This window comes from Hippopotamus amphibius, chromosome 13 (assembly GCF_030028045.1).
Source record: "Hippopotamus amphibius kiboko isolate mHipAmp2 chromosome 13, mHipAmp2.hap2, whole genome shotgun sequence".
Classification (NCBI taxonomy): Eukaryota; Metazoa; Chordata; class Mammalia; order Artiodactyla; family Hippopotamidae; genus Hippopotamus; species Hippopotamus amphibius.
In genome coordinates this window covers 38063961-38081825 of record NC_080198.1, presented here as the reverse complement: position 1 = coordinate 38081825, position 17865 = coordinate 38063961, and the positions used below count along the sequence as shown (strand labels likewise).

The following is a 17865-nucleotide window of genomic DNA, read 5'->3' as shown; positions in this document are numbered from 1 at the left end:
TGGGATCAGAAGTACAGATTTGTGAAGCCCCTGGCAACCGTCCTAGTTTAAAAATCTTCCTTCCACTCATTAGGACCAACCAAGAGCATCCTGACGGAACCAGAGCTAGCAACAACAGTGCACAACAGGAAAGTCACTGTTCATCTCTAAGTGGGGATGATGCCTCCCTTGCAGGGTTAGCGGAATTAGAGGCCTAGAGTACAGTTAAATCCCTTGGCAGCACACTCACCACATGGCAGGACTGTGGGCATTAGGAGACATCTGTGGGAGGCTGGCATGCCCCTAACCATTTGATTCCTAACCCCTCTTGGAGTCCCAGGTTTCAAGCTGGAGAAAGAAGGTAGCTCTGGCCCTGAAGAGTGACTCTTAGAAGCATGGCCTCAGGAGTGCAGTCCTTTCCTACTCTGCTAAGAAGGGAAGCTAAACACCAGGCAGAGTAAGAAAATTTACCCAATGCCTACACATCAGCAGGCATGTGGACTCCTGTGATGTCCCCCTCTGGTGGGATAAGCAAACAACTGTGGGAATCAGGATTATGGTATTCTCACGAGCCCTGTCCACCAGACGGGTTAACAATCTGGGTTTCTCTCCCAGGGCCAGCCTTCCCTCAAGAGACTGTTCTTCTCTCATATATAAACACCTGTTTTCTGAGGTACTCAAGAGTGCAACCAGAGAGTCTTAAGCACCGGGGGAAAAGCAGTATCAGAAAAGTTAAATTAAACAAGAAGCAATACATTTCCGTATATCCATATGACCCCAAGTGAACTTTCTCTCACAGAGCCTTCCAGAATGTGTTCTCACTGCACCGCTGGACATATCCCAAGCCACTGCGCAGCTGTGATGTTTGGAGGCCTCCATTCAACTTCTTTGGTATGTCCAGTACCCCAAGACACCAACACCAGTCGGAGTGGCAGGGAGCACTCACAGACACGGACCAGCAGGTGTAACAACTTGTGTACTCACTTTTCTGACAATGGGCTGCTGGCCTTCCACGCAGCCATACCAGTTTAGTAACTTATTCCAGGCCTCAGCTGGGACCAATACATAGTCCAATTCATCAATTAAATGTTCTTTCAAGGTCTGACTCTCAGGATCTGAAAAAGGAAAACAGCGCGTCGGTCACTGCTCTTCTCCCCAGAAATGTTTGTTTTACGTGATTCTTACGAACTTTTCAGAAATAAGAAAAGTATTTATAGGAACAAGTACAAAACTTCAAAATTCTGTCACTGGCCATAACACAGAGCAGACCTGGATGACTCTGTCTTTAGCCATGCTTTGTGAACATTTTATGAGGAACTTGTATTTCCTCCATAGTTGGAGGGAGAAGGAAAGATAAAAAACTCCAATTTACATTTTTGAAGTGCTTCCAGATTCCACAATTAAAATTCTTAATTATGAATATTTAAAATAACACTCTGCTTAGTGAAACTGCATTAAGGTCAGCTATCACCCGCCTCTGAAAGATTTACTAAGAAAGCAAACAAACAAGTCACTGAAGTTAAAATTTATTTTACCAAGAGTCATTTAGCATTCTTAGTTTTCAACACTCCAAGTGAAAACTCAGCTGGACCCCCGCCATGTGGAAGGAGAACATCTTTAACATGCTAAGCATCCATCTTACACCCCCTACGGCGGCAACATGACTGCGAGTCAGAAAAGGACATCCATGGTCTGAAACATACTCTCTCAATGGAGGACTAAGGGACTGAATCAAGGGAAGACTGATCACCTCCCATCAAGGAAGCCTCCCTGCTAAGCCTGCGCCCATCTACACCCACTCGCGCAGTAGTGGAAGCCACCATTCTCCTCCAGACAAGTGAAGCCACGAAGCCGGGGAAGCAAAAAATACCCACAATGGTGCAACTCATCTGTAAGTCAAGGCAATGTTAAAAACAAAAACCAAAAACATCAGGCACAAGGTGACCAGGGCTTCCCATAACCCCTCCCACTAGTTTACACCCTACCCCATGAGGTCTTCTGCCCTTCCTCAGGGCAAGTTTCGGATCTGGTCCACCTCTGCCTTTTTCATTTCCAAGACAAAAGGAAAGGAACTAAACAGCCATGGAGGACAGGAATACCAAGGTGGGAAGGGTGAATGGATCAACAAAATGTGGTATATACACACAGAGGGTTATTACTCAGCCTTTAAAAAGAAGGGAATTCTGACAAGCCATAACATGGACAAACCTTGAGGACATTATTATAGTAAATGAAGTAAGCCAGTCACGGAAAGACAAATACTATATGACTCCACTTACATTAGGTATCTAGAGTAGTCAGACTCAGAGATAGAAAGTAGAATGACGGGTGCCAGGGACTGGGGGGGAAAGGAGATTGGAAATTACTGTTTAATAGGTATGGAGTCCCAGTTTTGTGAGATAAAAAAGTTCTGGAGATTGGTTGTGCAACAATGTGAATATACTTCATACTACTGAATGCTTACAAAATATTCAGATGGTAAATTTTATGTGTATTTTACCATAATTTAAAAAAGAAAAAACAAATGGTGGCTCCTCCTCATTGATGAGCCAACCACCTTGCACAGCAGCTCTGGCATGATTATTAACACTGGCAGACCACACCTTTTCTATTCAGCAACAGAAGGATGGTCCAGGGGTAGTACTTATCTTGAAACAAGAGCTTCCGAAAAAACCTGACACCTCAACTCCAAGCTTTGCTCTGATCTGCAAATTAAAACTCATAAAGGTTATTCACTTGTCTTACTTGGAGACATACACCTGCAAATTATAACTCATAAAGGTTATTTACTTGTTCTACCTGGAGACATACGCCTTCTTTATTTCTAACACTAAGCATTATGCAGGTCTGGGCACCCATACTGTGCCAAACAGCTGCCAGAAACCTTTAAATGTGGGAAAGGAACCAAGACCTTTTAGCATCATCAACCCCAAGTACATCAATTCTGACAGGGCTTTCTCCTCTGAGGCTCAGTGACAATTTTCTCAAACATGTCATTCTTATGACACTATAGGACAAACACAGGAACTTCACTGGAATTTTCAATGCAGTTCACTATTTTCACTTAAAAGTGGATCAGTCCAAGGGCATCATGCTAAAAATCACACAGGGGTTTTACAATAAGGATTTAGCCTCTGCAGGTTTCTCCAACAGAGGCAAATAAAGGGAAAAAATGAGAGCACAATTTGGTCTAAGCATTGGGATTCCAGATATACAGCAGGGACACAGGCAGAAATGAGAGGGGTGTTCTGCAGACAACATTAGCTAGTTGCCCTACCCCCTCCTTCTCACATATTCAAGAGCCCCTTCTAGGCCACTCCCATGACCCTAGGTGGAAGGCTGCCAGACTGGGACTGGCAGGTGACTAGAGAGCCCAAGAACTAACAGGGTGGCCCTCATTGGCCAGAGATAGGCCATTCCCGCACTGTCAATGTTCCAGGGTCTGAACAGAATGTACTTCTCGCTTCCCAAGCACACAGCAAATGTTTCCAACCTAAGCCAGATGACATCAAATTGGAAGACCACAGAAGGAATTCTTGCCCTTAGCTGAAGGTCAGGCAAAATGACTTCAGAGGGTCCCTCCAGCTCTAGGAGTCTCATCACCAATACTATTGAAAGCCTTCAAAATTCTTTTCAAAAAAAAAGAGGGGAAAGGACAAAGTGCAAACATAATGCCATGATTCTTTGGGGCAACTTCATGGTATACTGCCGCCATCTGACCCACATCAGGAAACAAAGCCTATGACATCACGTCACTCAGACCTCCCCTAAAACAAGGTATACACTGAAGCATTGATCATTTTTAAAAACACCCAGGTTAGTGTTAGGTACTTGAATCAAGCCTCAAAAGCCTCAAGCATTGTCTGCTTTCCTGCTGTCCTGACAGTGGACCCAGGCAACAGATCACCTCTGTCCTGCTCGCAAGGGAGTCTGAAGCCAGGCAGAACAAAGCCAAGGAAAGGCCAAATGCCATTTCTGTGCATCTAAAGCTGCAAGCCAAGCTCAAGTGTGCCATACATCACTTTTTCAGTCACTTCTTCCATTGGGAGCTGACTGTGATCATAACCCTACTCACCATTCCCCCTGCCGCCCCCCCCCCCCCCCCAACACACTACTTCTATGACAAACACGGCCATCACAGGGATGCTTGAGGAATGTTGACAGGTCTACAATTTGTTCCACTGCAAAGGTAACACAGAAAACTCTGGTTCCCAAATTTCAGATTCCAGATGTGGTTTCAAAATGATACCCTATTTCTTTCCATTCAATATACTAATCTAATATCTGAAAGCACTAGCAGAACTAATTTGAAAAGAGAAACAGAGAGAGACAAGCAGACAGAAACTTAAAATGCTAGAAACATGCTCTTACCAAGAGCAGTTAATTTAGGGAAAAAAAGCAGCTTCACTTCTCTATGAGGGTCTACAAAAACTTCTGCTGTAGACACAAGTCCAGGACCCTTGTTTCTATCCCCTAACAGTAGAAAAGTCAGGTTCACGATAACCATGTTACAGATAAAGATAACCTCAGGCCGCTACCCAGGTGGACATTTCAGTTAGAAAAGCAACGGGGACTTTCTAGGTGCCGCAGTGGTAAAGAATCCGCCTGCCAATGCAGGGGACACGGGTTCGAGCCCTGCCTTGGGAAGATTTCACATGCCACGGAGCAACTAAGCCCGTGCGCCACAACTATTGAGCCTGTGCTCTACAGCCCATGAGCCACAACTACTGAGCCCATGTGCCACAACTACTGAAGCCCACATGCCTAGGGCCCGTGCTCCACAACAAGAGAAGCCACTACAGTGAGGAGCCTGTGCACCACAACGAAGAGTAGCCCCCACTTGCAACAACTAGAGAAAGCCCGTGTGCAGCAATGAAGACCCAACACAGCCAATAAATAAATTAAGTAAATAAAAATAAATTTATAAAAGAAAAGAAAAGAAAAGCAACGTGATACTGCACCTGAAAAGAGTCCGGAGTTATCTATCGGGCCGGGAAACAGATTATGTTCACCCACATTGTACATATCCCAGCTGTCGAAGCCCACATACTTCTTCCACTGCTTGAACCACCGGCTGTCAATAAGATACCTAAAAACAGACAAAAATTTACTGTACCAAAAAAGCTGAGGTTGTTTCTGCAGCTGCTCCCTCAATTTTTTTATGGTCCTTCCACTTGGAGAACAAGCAACCCCCACTAAAAAACACACTCTCAAGAGCAGGAGCTGGACCAGGCCCCACGTGGCAGAGAGAGCCTGGCCCAGGGCAGACACCCATTAAGTGAAATGATTGTTGAAAGAATGAAAGGAAGGAAATGACTGGCTTCAAAATGCTTGTTTAAAGAAATTCTTTTTATGAGGAAAACCTTGTTTGCTAATGACCATGTCATTAATTTCATAATGATCTTTGTAGAGGTCCTTGTTCAGGTAGACAGCTTGGTTACACTGCTCTGCTTGAAGTGAACAGCACTAAAACAATTTCCTTTCTAAAAATGAGGTAATAACATCACACACTTCAATTTTCCTTTGAGGACCAAACACGATATAAAAATATATATATACACACACATACATATATATGTATCCATGTATACATATATACACACACACATATACACATATATTGTCTTGGTATGTTTATCTTGTCAAAAAAGCATTAAGTTGATCTGGTTATATTTTAAAAGTATCACCATGCTGTTTTACAATTGAGACAGAAGGAGGGGGAAACCTTTTAGGGAAACAAAGCCCAACAATTATATTGGTGAGTCCTCCAAATTTTACAACCAACAAATTTCAGAGGAGATCAGGCAGCTTCCCAGAGGCCACAAGGATCCATAAATATATCCAAAGCTCTAAGATGTTCACTTCCCTCCACTTTTACTGTGTTAAAGATTTCAGTCTAAGTGAAACTTCCGCTGCTTCTGCTGAGTATTTTTCATGTGCCACCACTATTTAGGATATCACCTAGAAGTACTTCTGCCTGCCCTGCCTCTCACAGCCTGGCTAGCTCAAGAACACTGTAAAGACGGAATCCTTCCTAATCTCAATACTTCTCGCTGCTCAATTCCTCTGTCACTGTAAGTGGCATTATTACCACCACCATAGCTTCTTAAAAAGGGTGGATCAACTGTATTCAATACAGAGAAGTTTTCTGCTCCCACACAGTAATACCATCCAGGAGTCTCTTCACCAGTGGAAGTACTGTCCCTTGTACTAGACATTTACTAAGAAAAACTTCTTGACTCCAACTTACTCTTCTAAATCCTGGTCTTTCAATTTTCTTTTTAATTAGGCTCTAGGCTACCCGCCTTTCCCACTCCGAAATGCTGCTGCCACAATTATTTTTGACATTTGCTACCAAAATAACCTGGGGCTCTGAGACATTTGTTCAGCTTCTGACCTTGACGTCAGTTCGGCAGTTTACAAATTATAAAGTATCTACTTCGGATCTACGCCTCAACCAACTGAGGGCGGGGGCGCCCAATATCACCACCCTGGTTTTAACAGTAAGGAACCAGGGTCTGTGAAGTGTGGACGCCTTCGCCCAAAGTCATAAAGCGAATCCTCAAAGGTAAAGGACTCTCCTCAACCTGAAGGTCCCCATGAGCACGCCCCTGCGGCACATCCCGTAGCCCTAGCCTCCGCCGGATCCGCCCCCTGCGGCTCCGAATGGACCGGGATGACCCTCAGCTACACCCACGCTTTCCCAGAGGTAATCTAGGGCTCCCTCCCCTAAGGGGCGGGGGCCAAGCCACTCTCTCAGGGCCACTAACATAGCCCCCGCCCGGCCCCTACCCAAGCCTGGAAAGAGGGGCCGGACCTGAGCGCCAGAGCGCCGGCCCCTGGAACGGAAAGGTGGGCCCGGCGCTCACCACTGCGCCCCTCGTTGGAGCGTGGTCCTCATCAAGGCCCCGAGCTCGGATTTCTGGGTCTCGGCATCCGGTCGCTCACGGAACTCTCCACCTTCCGCCATCTCGTCCGCGGCCCGGGCCCAGCCGGCCCGGACATCCGCCTCACGCACAGCGTGCTGTGGACCGCGCCCACGCACGCACGCACGCACGCACGAGCGCGCGCCCAAGCCCCGCCCAGCGCCGCGGCCAGGAGCGTCTGCCCTCCCCCGCCTTTTCCCCACCCGCGAGGCACCGCCCCTCTCCAACCAGTGCGCGGTGGAGCGGGGAGAGGGGTCGGAAGAGGAGTCGGCGCCGGGAAGGAGCCGCCGCTTCCTCTGCTCTGCTGGTCTCGCCGCCTGGCGGTAGTCAGGCTTTCGTTTCTCTGTCCAGCCAGGCGATCTCAAGGAGTCAGACCGCAGGCCCCACGACCGCTCGGGCACCCCCATCTGGCCTGCGGTGTTATCCTGGTCTTAAATAAACGCAGCTCCAGGTGCTAGGAGCCCTGGAACTAGATTTTCTTGTTTTCACTCCGGCCATTCCACTTTCAGCGGAGACCTTAGCCGGGTCCTTAGCTGCCCAAACGTGGTCTCCTGTCCGGGAGACCATACAGGGATTTTGGAGAGTGCCAGGTGCACCAGCGTCTTGGGACTGGGACTCGACGGTGTGGCCTAGTCATTAGCAATTGTGTCAGCCTGGACGCCAGAATCACCTGGCCCAGGCCGAATTCCACAAGCCCTCGGTTAAGCTAGCTGCTTACTTTCTCAGGGAGGCAAGCAGCCACAGAGGGGCCATAGCAACAGGGGTGGGAGGAGAGGACCAGGTGTGTTCTCTACATTAGGTGCCCGGGCTGCTGATCTTTTGCTGCAACAAGATACAGTGTCCTGAACACTTTATGTTTCCCACTCGACCGGGCATACAAAAAACACAGCCCTCCTCCTGGAAGGGGAAGTATGCCCAGAGCAAGGAGGAGGCCAGGCAGCTGGCCTATGTGAGTCTAGCAGCTCCGGCCCTCAAAGAAAAATAAATAAGACCCAGTACCTGCCCTTATACAATCTAGCAGAGGAGAGATCGTCCACAAATAATCCTAGCGCTAAGCAGTGTGTGGTAAGCGCCGTTAAAGGGTATGAACTAAAGACTGTAGACTCCGAGCTGTGAAAGGGAGATTTTGACTTGAGTAGCTCTTGAGTGTGATCTTGAAGAAAGCGTAGAAATGATGGTGTATGTTAAAGGAAAGAAGACTAAGACTAAAGGGGTCAAAGAGAATTTCTGGAACAAGCAGCAAAGGATCAAAAAGTGAAGATTAGGCCAACTGAGATGGGCACAGACTACTGAAAGGGCCTGAGAGCTAAAAGTAGAAGGGAGGCCAGAAGGACCACATGTCCTGCCTTAAATGGCCCACAGATATTGCAGGAGGTTTAAGAACAGAGAGAAATAGCGAAGGGTGCTTTATACCTACAGTGGTGCAGCCCAGAGGAAGCTTTAGAAAGGTGCCTGTGAGGGAGGAGAGGAGAAACAGATGAGCCATGTTCAGTGCTGGGGGTGGAAGAGAGAGCTGGCCTGGTGAAGGTGTGGTAGGTCATTGGAATAGATTTACTATTTTAATGTTTGGTTTTGGCTAATTGAAATTAATTTGCACTACTGGGACATCTATCACACACCGTCTGGTAACAGAGACCTCTTGGCAGTTGGGTAGATAGCAGGAGAAAGTAATTTGGAATTAAAACTGCTTTGAAAAACCACATAGCAGTTAATCCCCTGCAGATGAGTTACGATCATGGGATAATTCTACATCTGGGGACCCAACCCTGACACCCCAAGTCCCTTCTGTGAAACTTCTTTGAGATTGTTAAAAATGTTATCAAATGAGAATCACTACCTTTAGTCCTATTTATGGAAAAAGAAAGTTGGGTTACTGACAAGACTTCAGAACCTACATTACAGTGTCTGCTTCCCTCTTCTTTTTTTAGCAGTTTCTCCTATACCATTTATGGCATGGGTCAGAGTCTTAAGGAAGTAGGACAAGTCCTCAGCACCACTAGAAAGGGGGACAAAAGCTAATTATAAAAAATGAAAACTTTGGAAATTCTTTCTAAACCTGGATCTCTTCAGTGCTCTTAAATAGCTGTAAAAATAGTACGCTCATTATAGGTGGTTCCTAAAAATTTATATTAAAATTACTAAGTGCCAGTAGTTAAAATGCAAGGAATAAAGTGAAACTCCACAATCAGAAGATCACCATTATTTCTAAAGTTTTAAAACTTTCTTAGTGAGTTTGATTATGTGTTAAAAACTGAGAACTAGAAACAATGAACAGCTGCCTGTGTGTTCCTGCTATTGCGGGAGTGACCTGCGCATTTGGGAGGAAAGGAGTCGAGGTATGGGCCTGGTAGGCCCCTCTCTTGGCCCCATAACCAAACCCCAGAACTGAACAACTCACCCGTTGCCAAGGGACCTTGGAGCACAACAGGAAGGAAAGCAGGAAGAGCTGGAGGGAATAGGTCTGGCTGATTGTTTACATACTGCGATCTTGGACTGTGATGATCTATCTAATCGAGGGTTTGTAATGTCTGAGTGTGTGAACTTTAAGCTTTATGTGGCTCCAAATCATAAAGTCCTTGCCTTGGCTGGTCCTATGGCTTGCTCTAAACCTACCTAGAGTTGGCCCTCCCCAGTCATCCTTGGTCCACACTTGGCCAGCAATCACAGAGCTCGTGTGGCCGTATTCACAAATATTGGGCACCTTTTGATTAGAGGTGGCATCAGGAGAGAAATATTTTTGTTTCCTTCCTGTCTGTGCTTCCTTACCTTGCCTAGGGGACTGTGAAAAAGTGAAAGGCTCTAGAGCTACATTTTAGAAGAATTAAATGTCTTATCAGTGACACTATCACCTCTGTTACATAAGAATTACGTTACTGGGGAAGGTGACAGAGGCAAAAAACTGAACAAATCTCACAGAGAGGACATGGGATCATTTTTCCCTATGTCAGAGACTCATGCTGTGGGACAGATTCCATTCTGGTTATGCCACTGTTGGTAGCCAGCCCTGACTGGGCGGGGAGGGTGTTGCACCCTGGGCCCAGGTGTGGCAGTGTCTTCTCTTCCTGCTCTAACTCTGTTGCCATCAATGTCAACCTTAAGCAAGAATTTAGATATTAATTGTGTGTGTTTTTTGCCCTTTGCACAGAGCAAATTCTCAGTGAGCGTTTCTTGGGTGAATGAATGAAAGAATTATCCAGATAGTAGTCATTTTTCATTTGACTGATAATCTATTATGTACTCACAGTCCCTACCCTCCAGAGGTTCACAGCCAGTGTGGTTGAGGAAAATGTTTTCACATGTAACTATAGTGCATTGTATGATAAAAGTGCTAGAGGAACATGGAGAGTGATGCTGTAGACGCTTCGCTAGGAAGGAAATAGAAGCAACTGGTGTAGGAAGCAAAGGTATGCCTAACAGTAAAGATAAAAAAAAAAATTAAAGATAAAAAAAAAGGGACTTCCCTAGTGGTCCAGTGGTTAAGATTCTGTAGGTTCGATCCCTGGTGGGGGAACCAAGATCTCACATACTGCACAGCGTTTAGGCAAGCGAGAGAGAGAGAGAGAGAGAGAGGAAGGAAGGAAGGAAGGAAAGAAAGAAAAGAAAGAAAGAAAGAAAGAAAGAAAGAAAGAAAGAAAGAAAGAAAGAAAGAAAGAAAGAAAGAAAGAAAGAAAGAAAAAGAAAGAGAAGAAAGAAAGAAAGGAAAGGAAGGAAGGAGGAAAGGAAGGAAGGAAGGAAGGAAGGGAGGGAAAGAAAGAAAGAGAGAGAAAGAAAAAGCAAGCAAGCAAGCTTAATATCCCCCCTGGCCTTTGAGGATGCACGAGGAGTCTGCCAAGGAATCCTCAGGGGACCAGGGCTTCTTTAGATTCACACACATGCACATGGGCATAGCCACATGCTGGGAACAGAGGAAGCTGGGATAACAGGCGCTTCTTCTGCAAGGAGGCTCAGATCCCCTCCACTTGTCTCTCTGGGGATCCAGGTAGCCTGCAGGACTGTAGGACACCACCCAGGGTGGGCTGCTGATGCCCCTGGATACTGCCCAGACTCAGCATTTGGATTGTTAGCCTGTTCCGCAGTCTCCTACCTTGGCCTTGTTGGCCACGGCTACACTGGACCTGGGAAGGGTGCTGGGAGTGGGATTTCTTTTTCTTTCTTTCTTTTTTTACTCTATTTGTGTATTTATTTATTGGCTGCATTGGGTCTTCATTGCTGCACATGTTGTGGCAAGCGGGGGCTACTCTTCATTGTGGTGCACGGGCTCCTTATTGCAGTGGCATTTCTTGCTGTGGAGCACAGGCTCTAGGTGCGTGGGCTTCAGTAGTTGAGGCACACGGGCTCAATAGCTGTGGCTCACGGGCTCTAAAGCACAGGCTCAATCGTTGTGGAGCACGGGCTTAATTGCTCCAGGGCATGTGGGATCTTCCTGGAGCAGGGATTGAATCTGTGTCCCTTGCATTGGCAGGCAGATTCTTAACCACTGTGCCACCTAGGACCTCCCTGGGAGTGGGGTTTCTATCTGCAGAATGAATGATGGAAAGGCTGCTGGGCCTCTGCCAAGCACATCACAGTCATGTCCTGTCAGTTTCAATGCTTCCAGATGCAACTCACAGAATACCCATCAGTAAGTGGCCCACCTAGTTGGTGATTTTGGTTTTGTTTTTTCACATGACAAGTCTGGATTTGAGTTCTTGGGTAGGTCAAAGCTGAAGGATGTCAGATCTCAAGTTGGCTTCTCTGTTACCCCCAGGGCCAGGGCCCATGAGCCCTCACTCCTTGGGCAAGAACTCCTCTCATTTGAACTCCCGCTTCCCAATCCAGCAGTGCCTGCCACCCAGTAACTTGTTGACCAGCTCCAGCGGGACTTTATTTTAGTGCCAGCCCAGGTGTGTCACACCTCTATGAAAGCATGCTCATCCAGCCTATTTGGTGATTGAAATGATAAAAACCTGCCAAATTCAGAGCACTCTGACAAGGATCCCCGCCCATCCTTTATAAAGTCATGCTGTGTGGATGGGTTTATTTCGCTTGAGAAAATCTTTAGCCAGTATTTTTTACTCAGTATTACCCCAAAGTTAAAACTTATGAGAAAAGGCTGATCAGGCCAGGAATGTCTCTCTGAAAAAAGCTTATTTTAAATGTTGTTTGTGAAACTACACTGAGACAGAATGAGGAAGTCATCTGATAAAGGGCTCATTGTGCAAGAAGTTCCTGACCGAATGAATTTTATCAGATTTTTTCAGCTTTGTTGAGGTATAGTTGACAAGTAAATTTGTAAAATAGTTAGCGTGTACATCGTGATTTAATATACATATACATATTTTATCAGATTTAATGTTTTTTAAAAAAAGAAAGAAACATTTAAAACCAGCATTTCTGGAAGAACTACTAAAATGGAGGCTTCTGAACCTATTGAGTAACAGCAGGGCCCATCCCCTTCTCAGAAGACCTGTGGCCTAAATGCTGCTGCCTGCTCCAAGATCAAGCCCTGTCCCAGAGGCATTACTACCAAAGGCCAGGACCTCAGAGCATGCTCACTGGGAGTCCTTCACTTTTACTTGCTAATTTGAGCTGCTGATTCACAATAGGGTGGAGTTGGTACAGGTCAGAGCCAGTAGCAGTTGCATGGTTGAATGAGAAAGAATGTCTGTGTGTGTGTGTGTTTTGGGGGAAGGTGTCCAGTTTCTTAGGGAGGAAGATGAAGTGTTCACTGCCTTTAGTCTGAGTCTTCCTGAAAAAGAGAGTTGGAAAGGACAGTTAAGGGAGGGAGGCAGCTTCCAGTCTGAGGAGGAATAGTCACCAGCCACACGGGGATCTCAGAAGTTCCTTCCTCTTGCAGCCCAGGCATAAGCTGAAGAAAAAAAAAAAAAGTGGGTGAGGAGGGGTAAGTCCCCAGGTACCCAGAGGGGAAGAGGTTGGAGTCAGTTTGGAAAGCCCTAGATTCCCATCCCAGAGTCTAACCAGAGAGTGCCTGAGCCGCACTGACCCTTTCCAGGAAAAGGGAGAGTTGGAGCAGGAGGGCTCTCCTCATGGGTTCAGCTGTCGGTCATTGAGTAGGACCCTAAATCCCCAGACTTTCCACACCAGCATCTCTGGAGGAGAGGTGCGGATGTAGGTTTTAACAAGCACCCAGGTGATTCTCGGGCACTATCTATTAGCTCCCAGGACAGGACTTGGTGCATCTTGGGAACTGGCTGTCTGATTATAGCTCTAGCTGCCCCCAACAGACACTGCACTTGCTGAGGACCCCTCAGTCCACAAGCACTCATCCCAGCTAACTATTCTTTTTATTTTATTTTTTTATTTTGGCTGCGCAGTGAGGCATGCGGGATCTTAGTTTCCAGACCAGGAATTGAACCCATGCCCCTTGCAATGGAAGCACAGAGTCTTAACCGCTGGACTGCCAGGGAAGTCCCCGCAGCTAACAATTCTTTATGAGATGTCCCTTCCCTCGGCTCCTTGACTCCATCCACCACTGTTCCCTCTGTGCCTCTCTGCCACCTGACCTAGAAGGATTGTGAATTCATACACTTCAAGTTTAGGCCCCCTGATCTTCTTCTTGCCACTCCCCCCCAGAGACTGTATCCTCTCCAATGGCTACTTACTGGCCGCTTGACTAGACCTTTGTCTCCAACCCAAATTCCTTTTCTGAGCCTCTTGTAAGCACCTGCCCCAGATATCTCCTTCTGGATGTCTCATGAGCCACATCTGAATCTGAACACGTCCCTTCTCCCCACACCTGCTCTTCCTTGTGTTATCTGATTGTCAGTGATGCCACCTTTCCATCTCAGACCCTCACACACTGAACTCCCTGCCTGTCCACCCTCCATCAGCTTGTTCCTCAGCTAACTGCTCCTTGACCTCTCTTCAGCTTCACTGTCACTCCCTCCAAGAGGCAAAAACGTGATCCTCTCGCAGTGGGCCAGGCCCTCTAATTTATTCTCAAAGTACCCCATACTACCCTCATAGAACTAAACATGTATTCAGTAATTGCAGAGTCTTTCTGCTTTCCTAAGGACTGTATCCTGGCACCCAGTAGAGTATATGGCACTGGGCTGAATGATGAATGCTGCAATAAAGAAGCAAAGGGCTTTTAGAGAAGAGACATGGGGTTTAAGGAGGGTGAAGGTGGCCTAGGTATACCCAGATAGAGCCAGGGTGAAGGTGGCCTAGGTATACCCAGATAGAGCCAGGGTGAAGGTGGCCTAGGTATACCCAGATAGAGCCAGGTGTAGATATTGCTAGTCTCCATTCCAGGAGTCAGATTTGGAGTCTACAAATGATCCTCAAAAAACATGACCCTGTTTTTGTTTTTATTTTTGTTTTGTTAGGAGTGGTCTTTTTAATGACCTTTTCAGATAATTGTGGATATTCATCTTTGCTACAAAACTAAAATTACACAAGTGGTAGTTTCTCAAATTATTTTCAAAGTGGACCTGAAACAATATCATTGAATATTTCCTACTGTTACATTAAGCCTATTTTGCACATTGAATGGGTCTTGTACTAATGTAAGAATTTTAAAAAGTAATACATTGTTTCACTAAGTTATATAGCTCTTCAGTGTCATTCATTCTTTTTTTTTAATTTTTTTCGATCTTTATTGGAGTATAACAGCTTTACATTGTTGTGCCAGTTTCTGCTATACAACAAAGCAGATCAGATGTATTTATACATATATCCCCATAACCCCTCCCTCTTGAGCCCCGCTATGCCACCTCTCTAGGTCATTAGCAGTCATCGAGTTGATCTCCCTGTGTTAGGCAGTTGCTTCCCACTAGCTATTTTACATTTGGTAGTGTATAAATGCCTGACCCTGTTTTGAGTGGAAAGTTATTCTCTTTATATTAATTGCTGATTCATGCCATACACCAGGCCCTATGGACCCTGAGAAGAGGACCAGCCCCATTCCGCCTCCCAGACTTTCACCCTCTGGGGAAGCAGACCAGTCACTCACAGATGTAATCAAGACTCTTAGTTCTGAGAGGTGCACAGATAGGATGGGGTCTAGATGGGGAAGAGAGCTCTGCCTTGGTCACCTCAGAGGGGACTCAAAAGCTGAGGTGGAGAGGACTTGCAGCCAGAGGGAGGTGGGCCTGTTTTGATGATGAGAGAGAAGGAGCCAGAACAGGTACAGCCCTTAATGACCTAAGGGCAGACAGGGGGGAGAGCAGCAGCAAAGATTCCTGCTTAGGGTTGGAAGTTCTTGAGACTTGGTTCAGACACAGAAGAGACTTGAGCCACCAATTTGAGCATGAATGTTGGGATCCCAGAACCTCTGGACCATGTTCTGGACTGATAACACATCTGGGTGCTTGTCTGTTCAAACAGAAGCTATTGCACGACCAGCCTCATTCATACAAGCCCTGCAGAATCCCTTGTACTGTGATAGGAAGTGGCTCCATTTGTCTCAAGAGATTACTGACAGCAGGGACAAGAGATGGAGAGGTTGGACCTGAGCCACATCTGAGAAGCAGCAGCTGGCCTCCAAGATATGCCTCTACCCTGCGCCTGACCAAGCAAATCGCAACTGTAAGGGCATGGTCAGAACAACCCGTTATATATACTCTTCTGAGTACCTGAGAGGCAGCAATCAGTAAGCATAGCATCAGAACAGATGGAAGCGCTGGGTAGCCCTATGCGAAGATCTAGAATGGGGAAAGAACGTTATGTTGCATGAGCTTTCAAGCGTGTAAAGTGGGCTTATATGGCCCTAACCCTTGAAGAGGCTGTTACCAGGCAAGGACTCACTGCCCAACGCACATAGAAGCCAATACTGTGGCACCCGCTTTTGAGAAAAGAGCTTTATTGCGAGGTTGACCAGCAAGCAGACAGGAGGCCAGGCTCTCAAACCTATCTCCCTAATCTGGGGTTTGGTCAAACTTTTTTGTTACGGGAGGATGAGTTCATATGTGGAAGCGCTAGTGGGGCAGGTTTTGAGTGGAGGGCTTTGGAACTTGGCCATTTACGGTAAGGTATGGTAAAGTGAGCTTCAGCATCGGGTCTTCCTCGACAATGGACCTTTCGCTTCTGAAAGGGTCCCAGCGTTCAGGTTCTGGTCATGTCCGGGTTCTTTTGGTTCTATGTAAGGGAGGAGGGGTGGAGGTGGAAAAATTTGGTTCCAGGCATTATTAGAGGCCAAAATTTTCTCCTCTGCACATGCGTAGGCTGCATGACTTGCAGTTTTATTTTCTGAAGAACTCAGTATCTTGTTATCAACAGAGCAGGGCCAGTTTGGGCTGGTTCTGTAGTTACAGGGCCACAGACTCTAAATGTGAGAGGGAGGCCATGGTGTTATTTTTTTCTGAAGGTCATTTTGAGCAGAGCAAATACTCAGAGAGACCTAACTACTGGGGTTATGCAGTCAGCCCTTGACTTCTCCTCTTTTTGAAATAAAGATTTTCTCTCGTAACAGGGCCTCAGGATGGCCCTGCTGCATGTGCCGGCAGAGGGAGAAAAGCTGGGACTGGAGCTGGGATTCCCATACAGGAAAGAGTGGATTCCACTGCAGACAAAATGTTGGGATGTTCAGGCTTGGCTAGGTAATGCCAGCCAAGGAATGGGGGCTTAAGCTCCCAGCCCTATGACAATGAGATTAGTAGGAAAGGTGTGCCCATCTGACAAAGACACAGGACATACACATAGTTCTGCTCACACTCTGCACTTTATTAATGAGAAGCTGTGGTCTGGGAAAGGGGAGGCTGGGATGGACAGGACCAGCACCCATCTCAGGGGATTTTCCTGGACATCAGGTGTTCCTCCATGCAGGTTTAGAGGAAACACCTTCATGGATAAAATCCCCAGAGGCTAACTCTGTACCTGTCAAGCAGCAGGGGTAGGAGGAGCACCCTAGGCACAGCTGGGCCCCTGAGACAGCAGGGCTTCGATGTCAGGCTCGATGTCGATGGTCAGAAAGCGGCGGCTGTACCTGCGCACAGGCACACCGTCTGGGCCCACCAGGAACTTCTCGAAGTTCCAGGAGACGTCGTTGCGGCACACCGGAGACCAGGTGATGAACTTGGGGTCCGTCATGAGGGCAGTGGCGTCGTCACTGGGCGTGGGCAGAGCCTCGCGAAGGAAGGCGAAGAGCGGATGCGCCTTCTCGCCATTCACCTCGCACTTCTCGAAGAGCATGAAGTTAGGCTCGAACCCGCCGCCTGGTCGGACGTACTTGAGGCAATTCAGGATCTCCTCGTTCTTGGCGTTTTCCTGCGGGAGGGCAGGGAAGCTGGGACCCGGGGCTGCGAGGGGGAAGGGAAGCCTTCTAACCGCAAACATGGAGTTTTTCCATGAGTCACTAGACTTTGGCCTTTCTTGCACAACCCCAGGGTGGACCTGAACCCCAACCGGGAAGAGCGCCAGAGGGAAGCGAGCCGGTGGCCCGCCTCTCCGCGCCCAGGGCGCGCGGCTTGCGGGGCCCGGCGGGGAGTCCGCCGGCGCTCCTAACCCCGGTTGCACGCCCACCGCCGCTCCGCCCGGCCCAGCGCACCTGATGCCCAAACTGGTTGCACGGGAAGCCGAGCACGACCAGGCCCCGGGGCCCGAGGCGCCGCTGCAGGTCATTCATCTGGGTGTAGTCCCGGACCGTTGTGCCTCAGAGCGACGCCACGTTCTCAATAAGTAGCACCTTGCCCCGCAGGGAGCCCAAGTTCACGGACTCCCCGCCAGCCAGCGGGCGCGCAGAGAAAGCGTACACCGAACGCGGGGCCGCCGCCGCCAGGACGGCCGCTGAGCGCTGAGCGGCGCACATGGCGTAGGAGTTCCAGGAGAGACCAAAGAGCCGCAGACTTGATGAGCAGGGGGTCCAGGAAGCGCCTCCTTTTAACAGGCGGGCAGCGGGGGTCACGTGGAGCGGGCACTTTTCCGGCCGCTCCTCCCCCTTCACCCCCCACCCCCGATCCTCCCCCTCCGTCCCGCCTCATCCGGCATCCGTCCTACGGCTGTGGACCCGCGAGGCGGGAGG

General features: G+C 47.8%; 2 protein-coding genes across 3 annotated transcripts in view; both read right to left on the bottom strand.

Moving 5' to 3' along the window:
* USP4 (ubiquitin specific peptidase 4) overlaps positions 1-7098 on the bottom strand; it is a 37998-nt gene extending 30900 nt beyond the window's left edge. The window contains exons 1-3 of one of the 2 annotated variants that reach the window (XM_057705044.1): positions 6849-7098; positions 4941-5068; positions 964-1094 (exon numbers count right to left, since the gene is read on the bottom strand). In XM_057705044.1, the coding sequence (XP_057561027.1) occupies positions 964-1094; positions 4941-5068; positions 6849-6949 (360 nt within the window). In that variant the 5' untranslated portion in view covers positions 6950-7098. The remainder of the gene's footprint in view (positions 1-963; positions 1095-4940; positions 5069-6848) is intronic. The other variant, XM_057705045.1, reaches the window with a different exon arrangement.
* Positions 7099-16547: 9449 nt separating this feature from the next.
* On the bottom strand, positions 16548-17786 carry GPX1 (glutathione peroxidase 1). Its single transcript, XM_057706866.1, has 2 exons — positions 17392-17786; positions 16548-17111 (listed from the first exon to the last, which is right to left on the bottom strand). Exons 1-2 carry the CDS (start codon positions 17650-17652, stop codon positions 16752-16754), a joined length of 621 nt encoding a protein of 206 aa, XP_057562849.1. The 5' UTR covers positions 17653-17786; the 3' UTR covers positions 16548-16751.
* Positions 17787-17865: the final 79 nt, after the last annotated feature.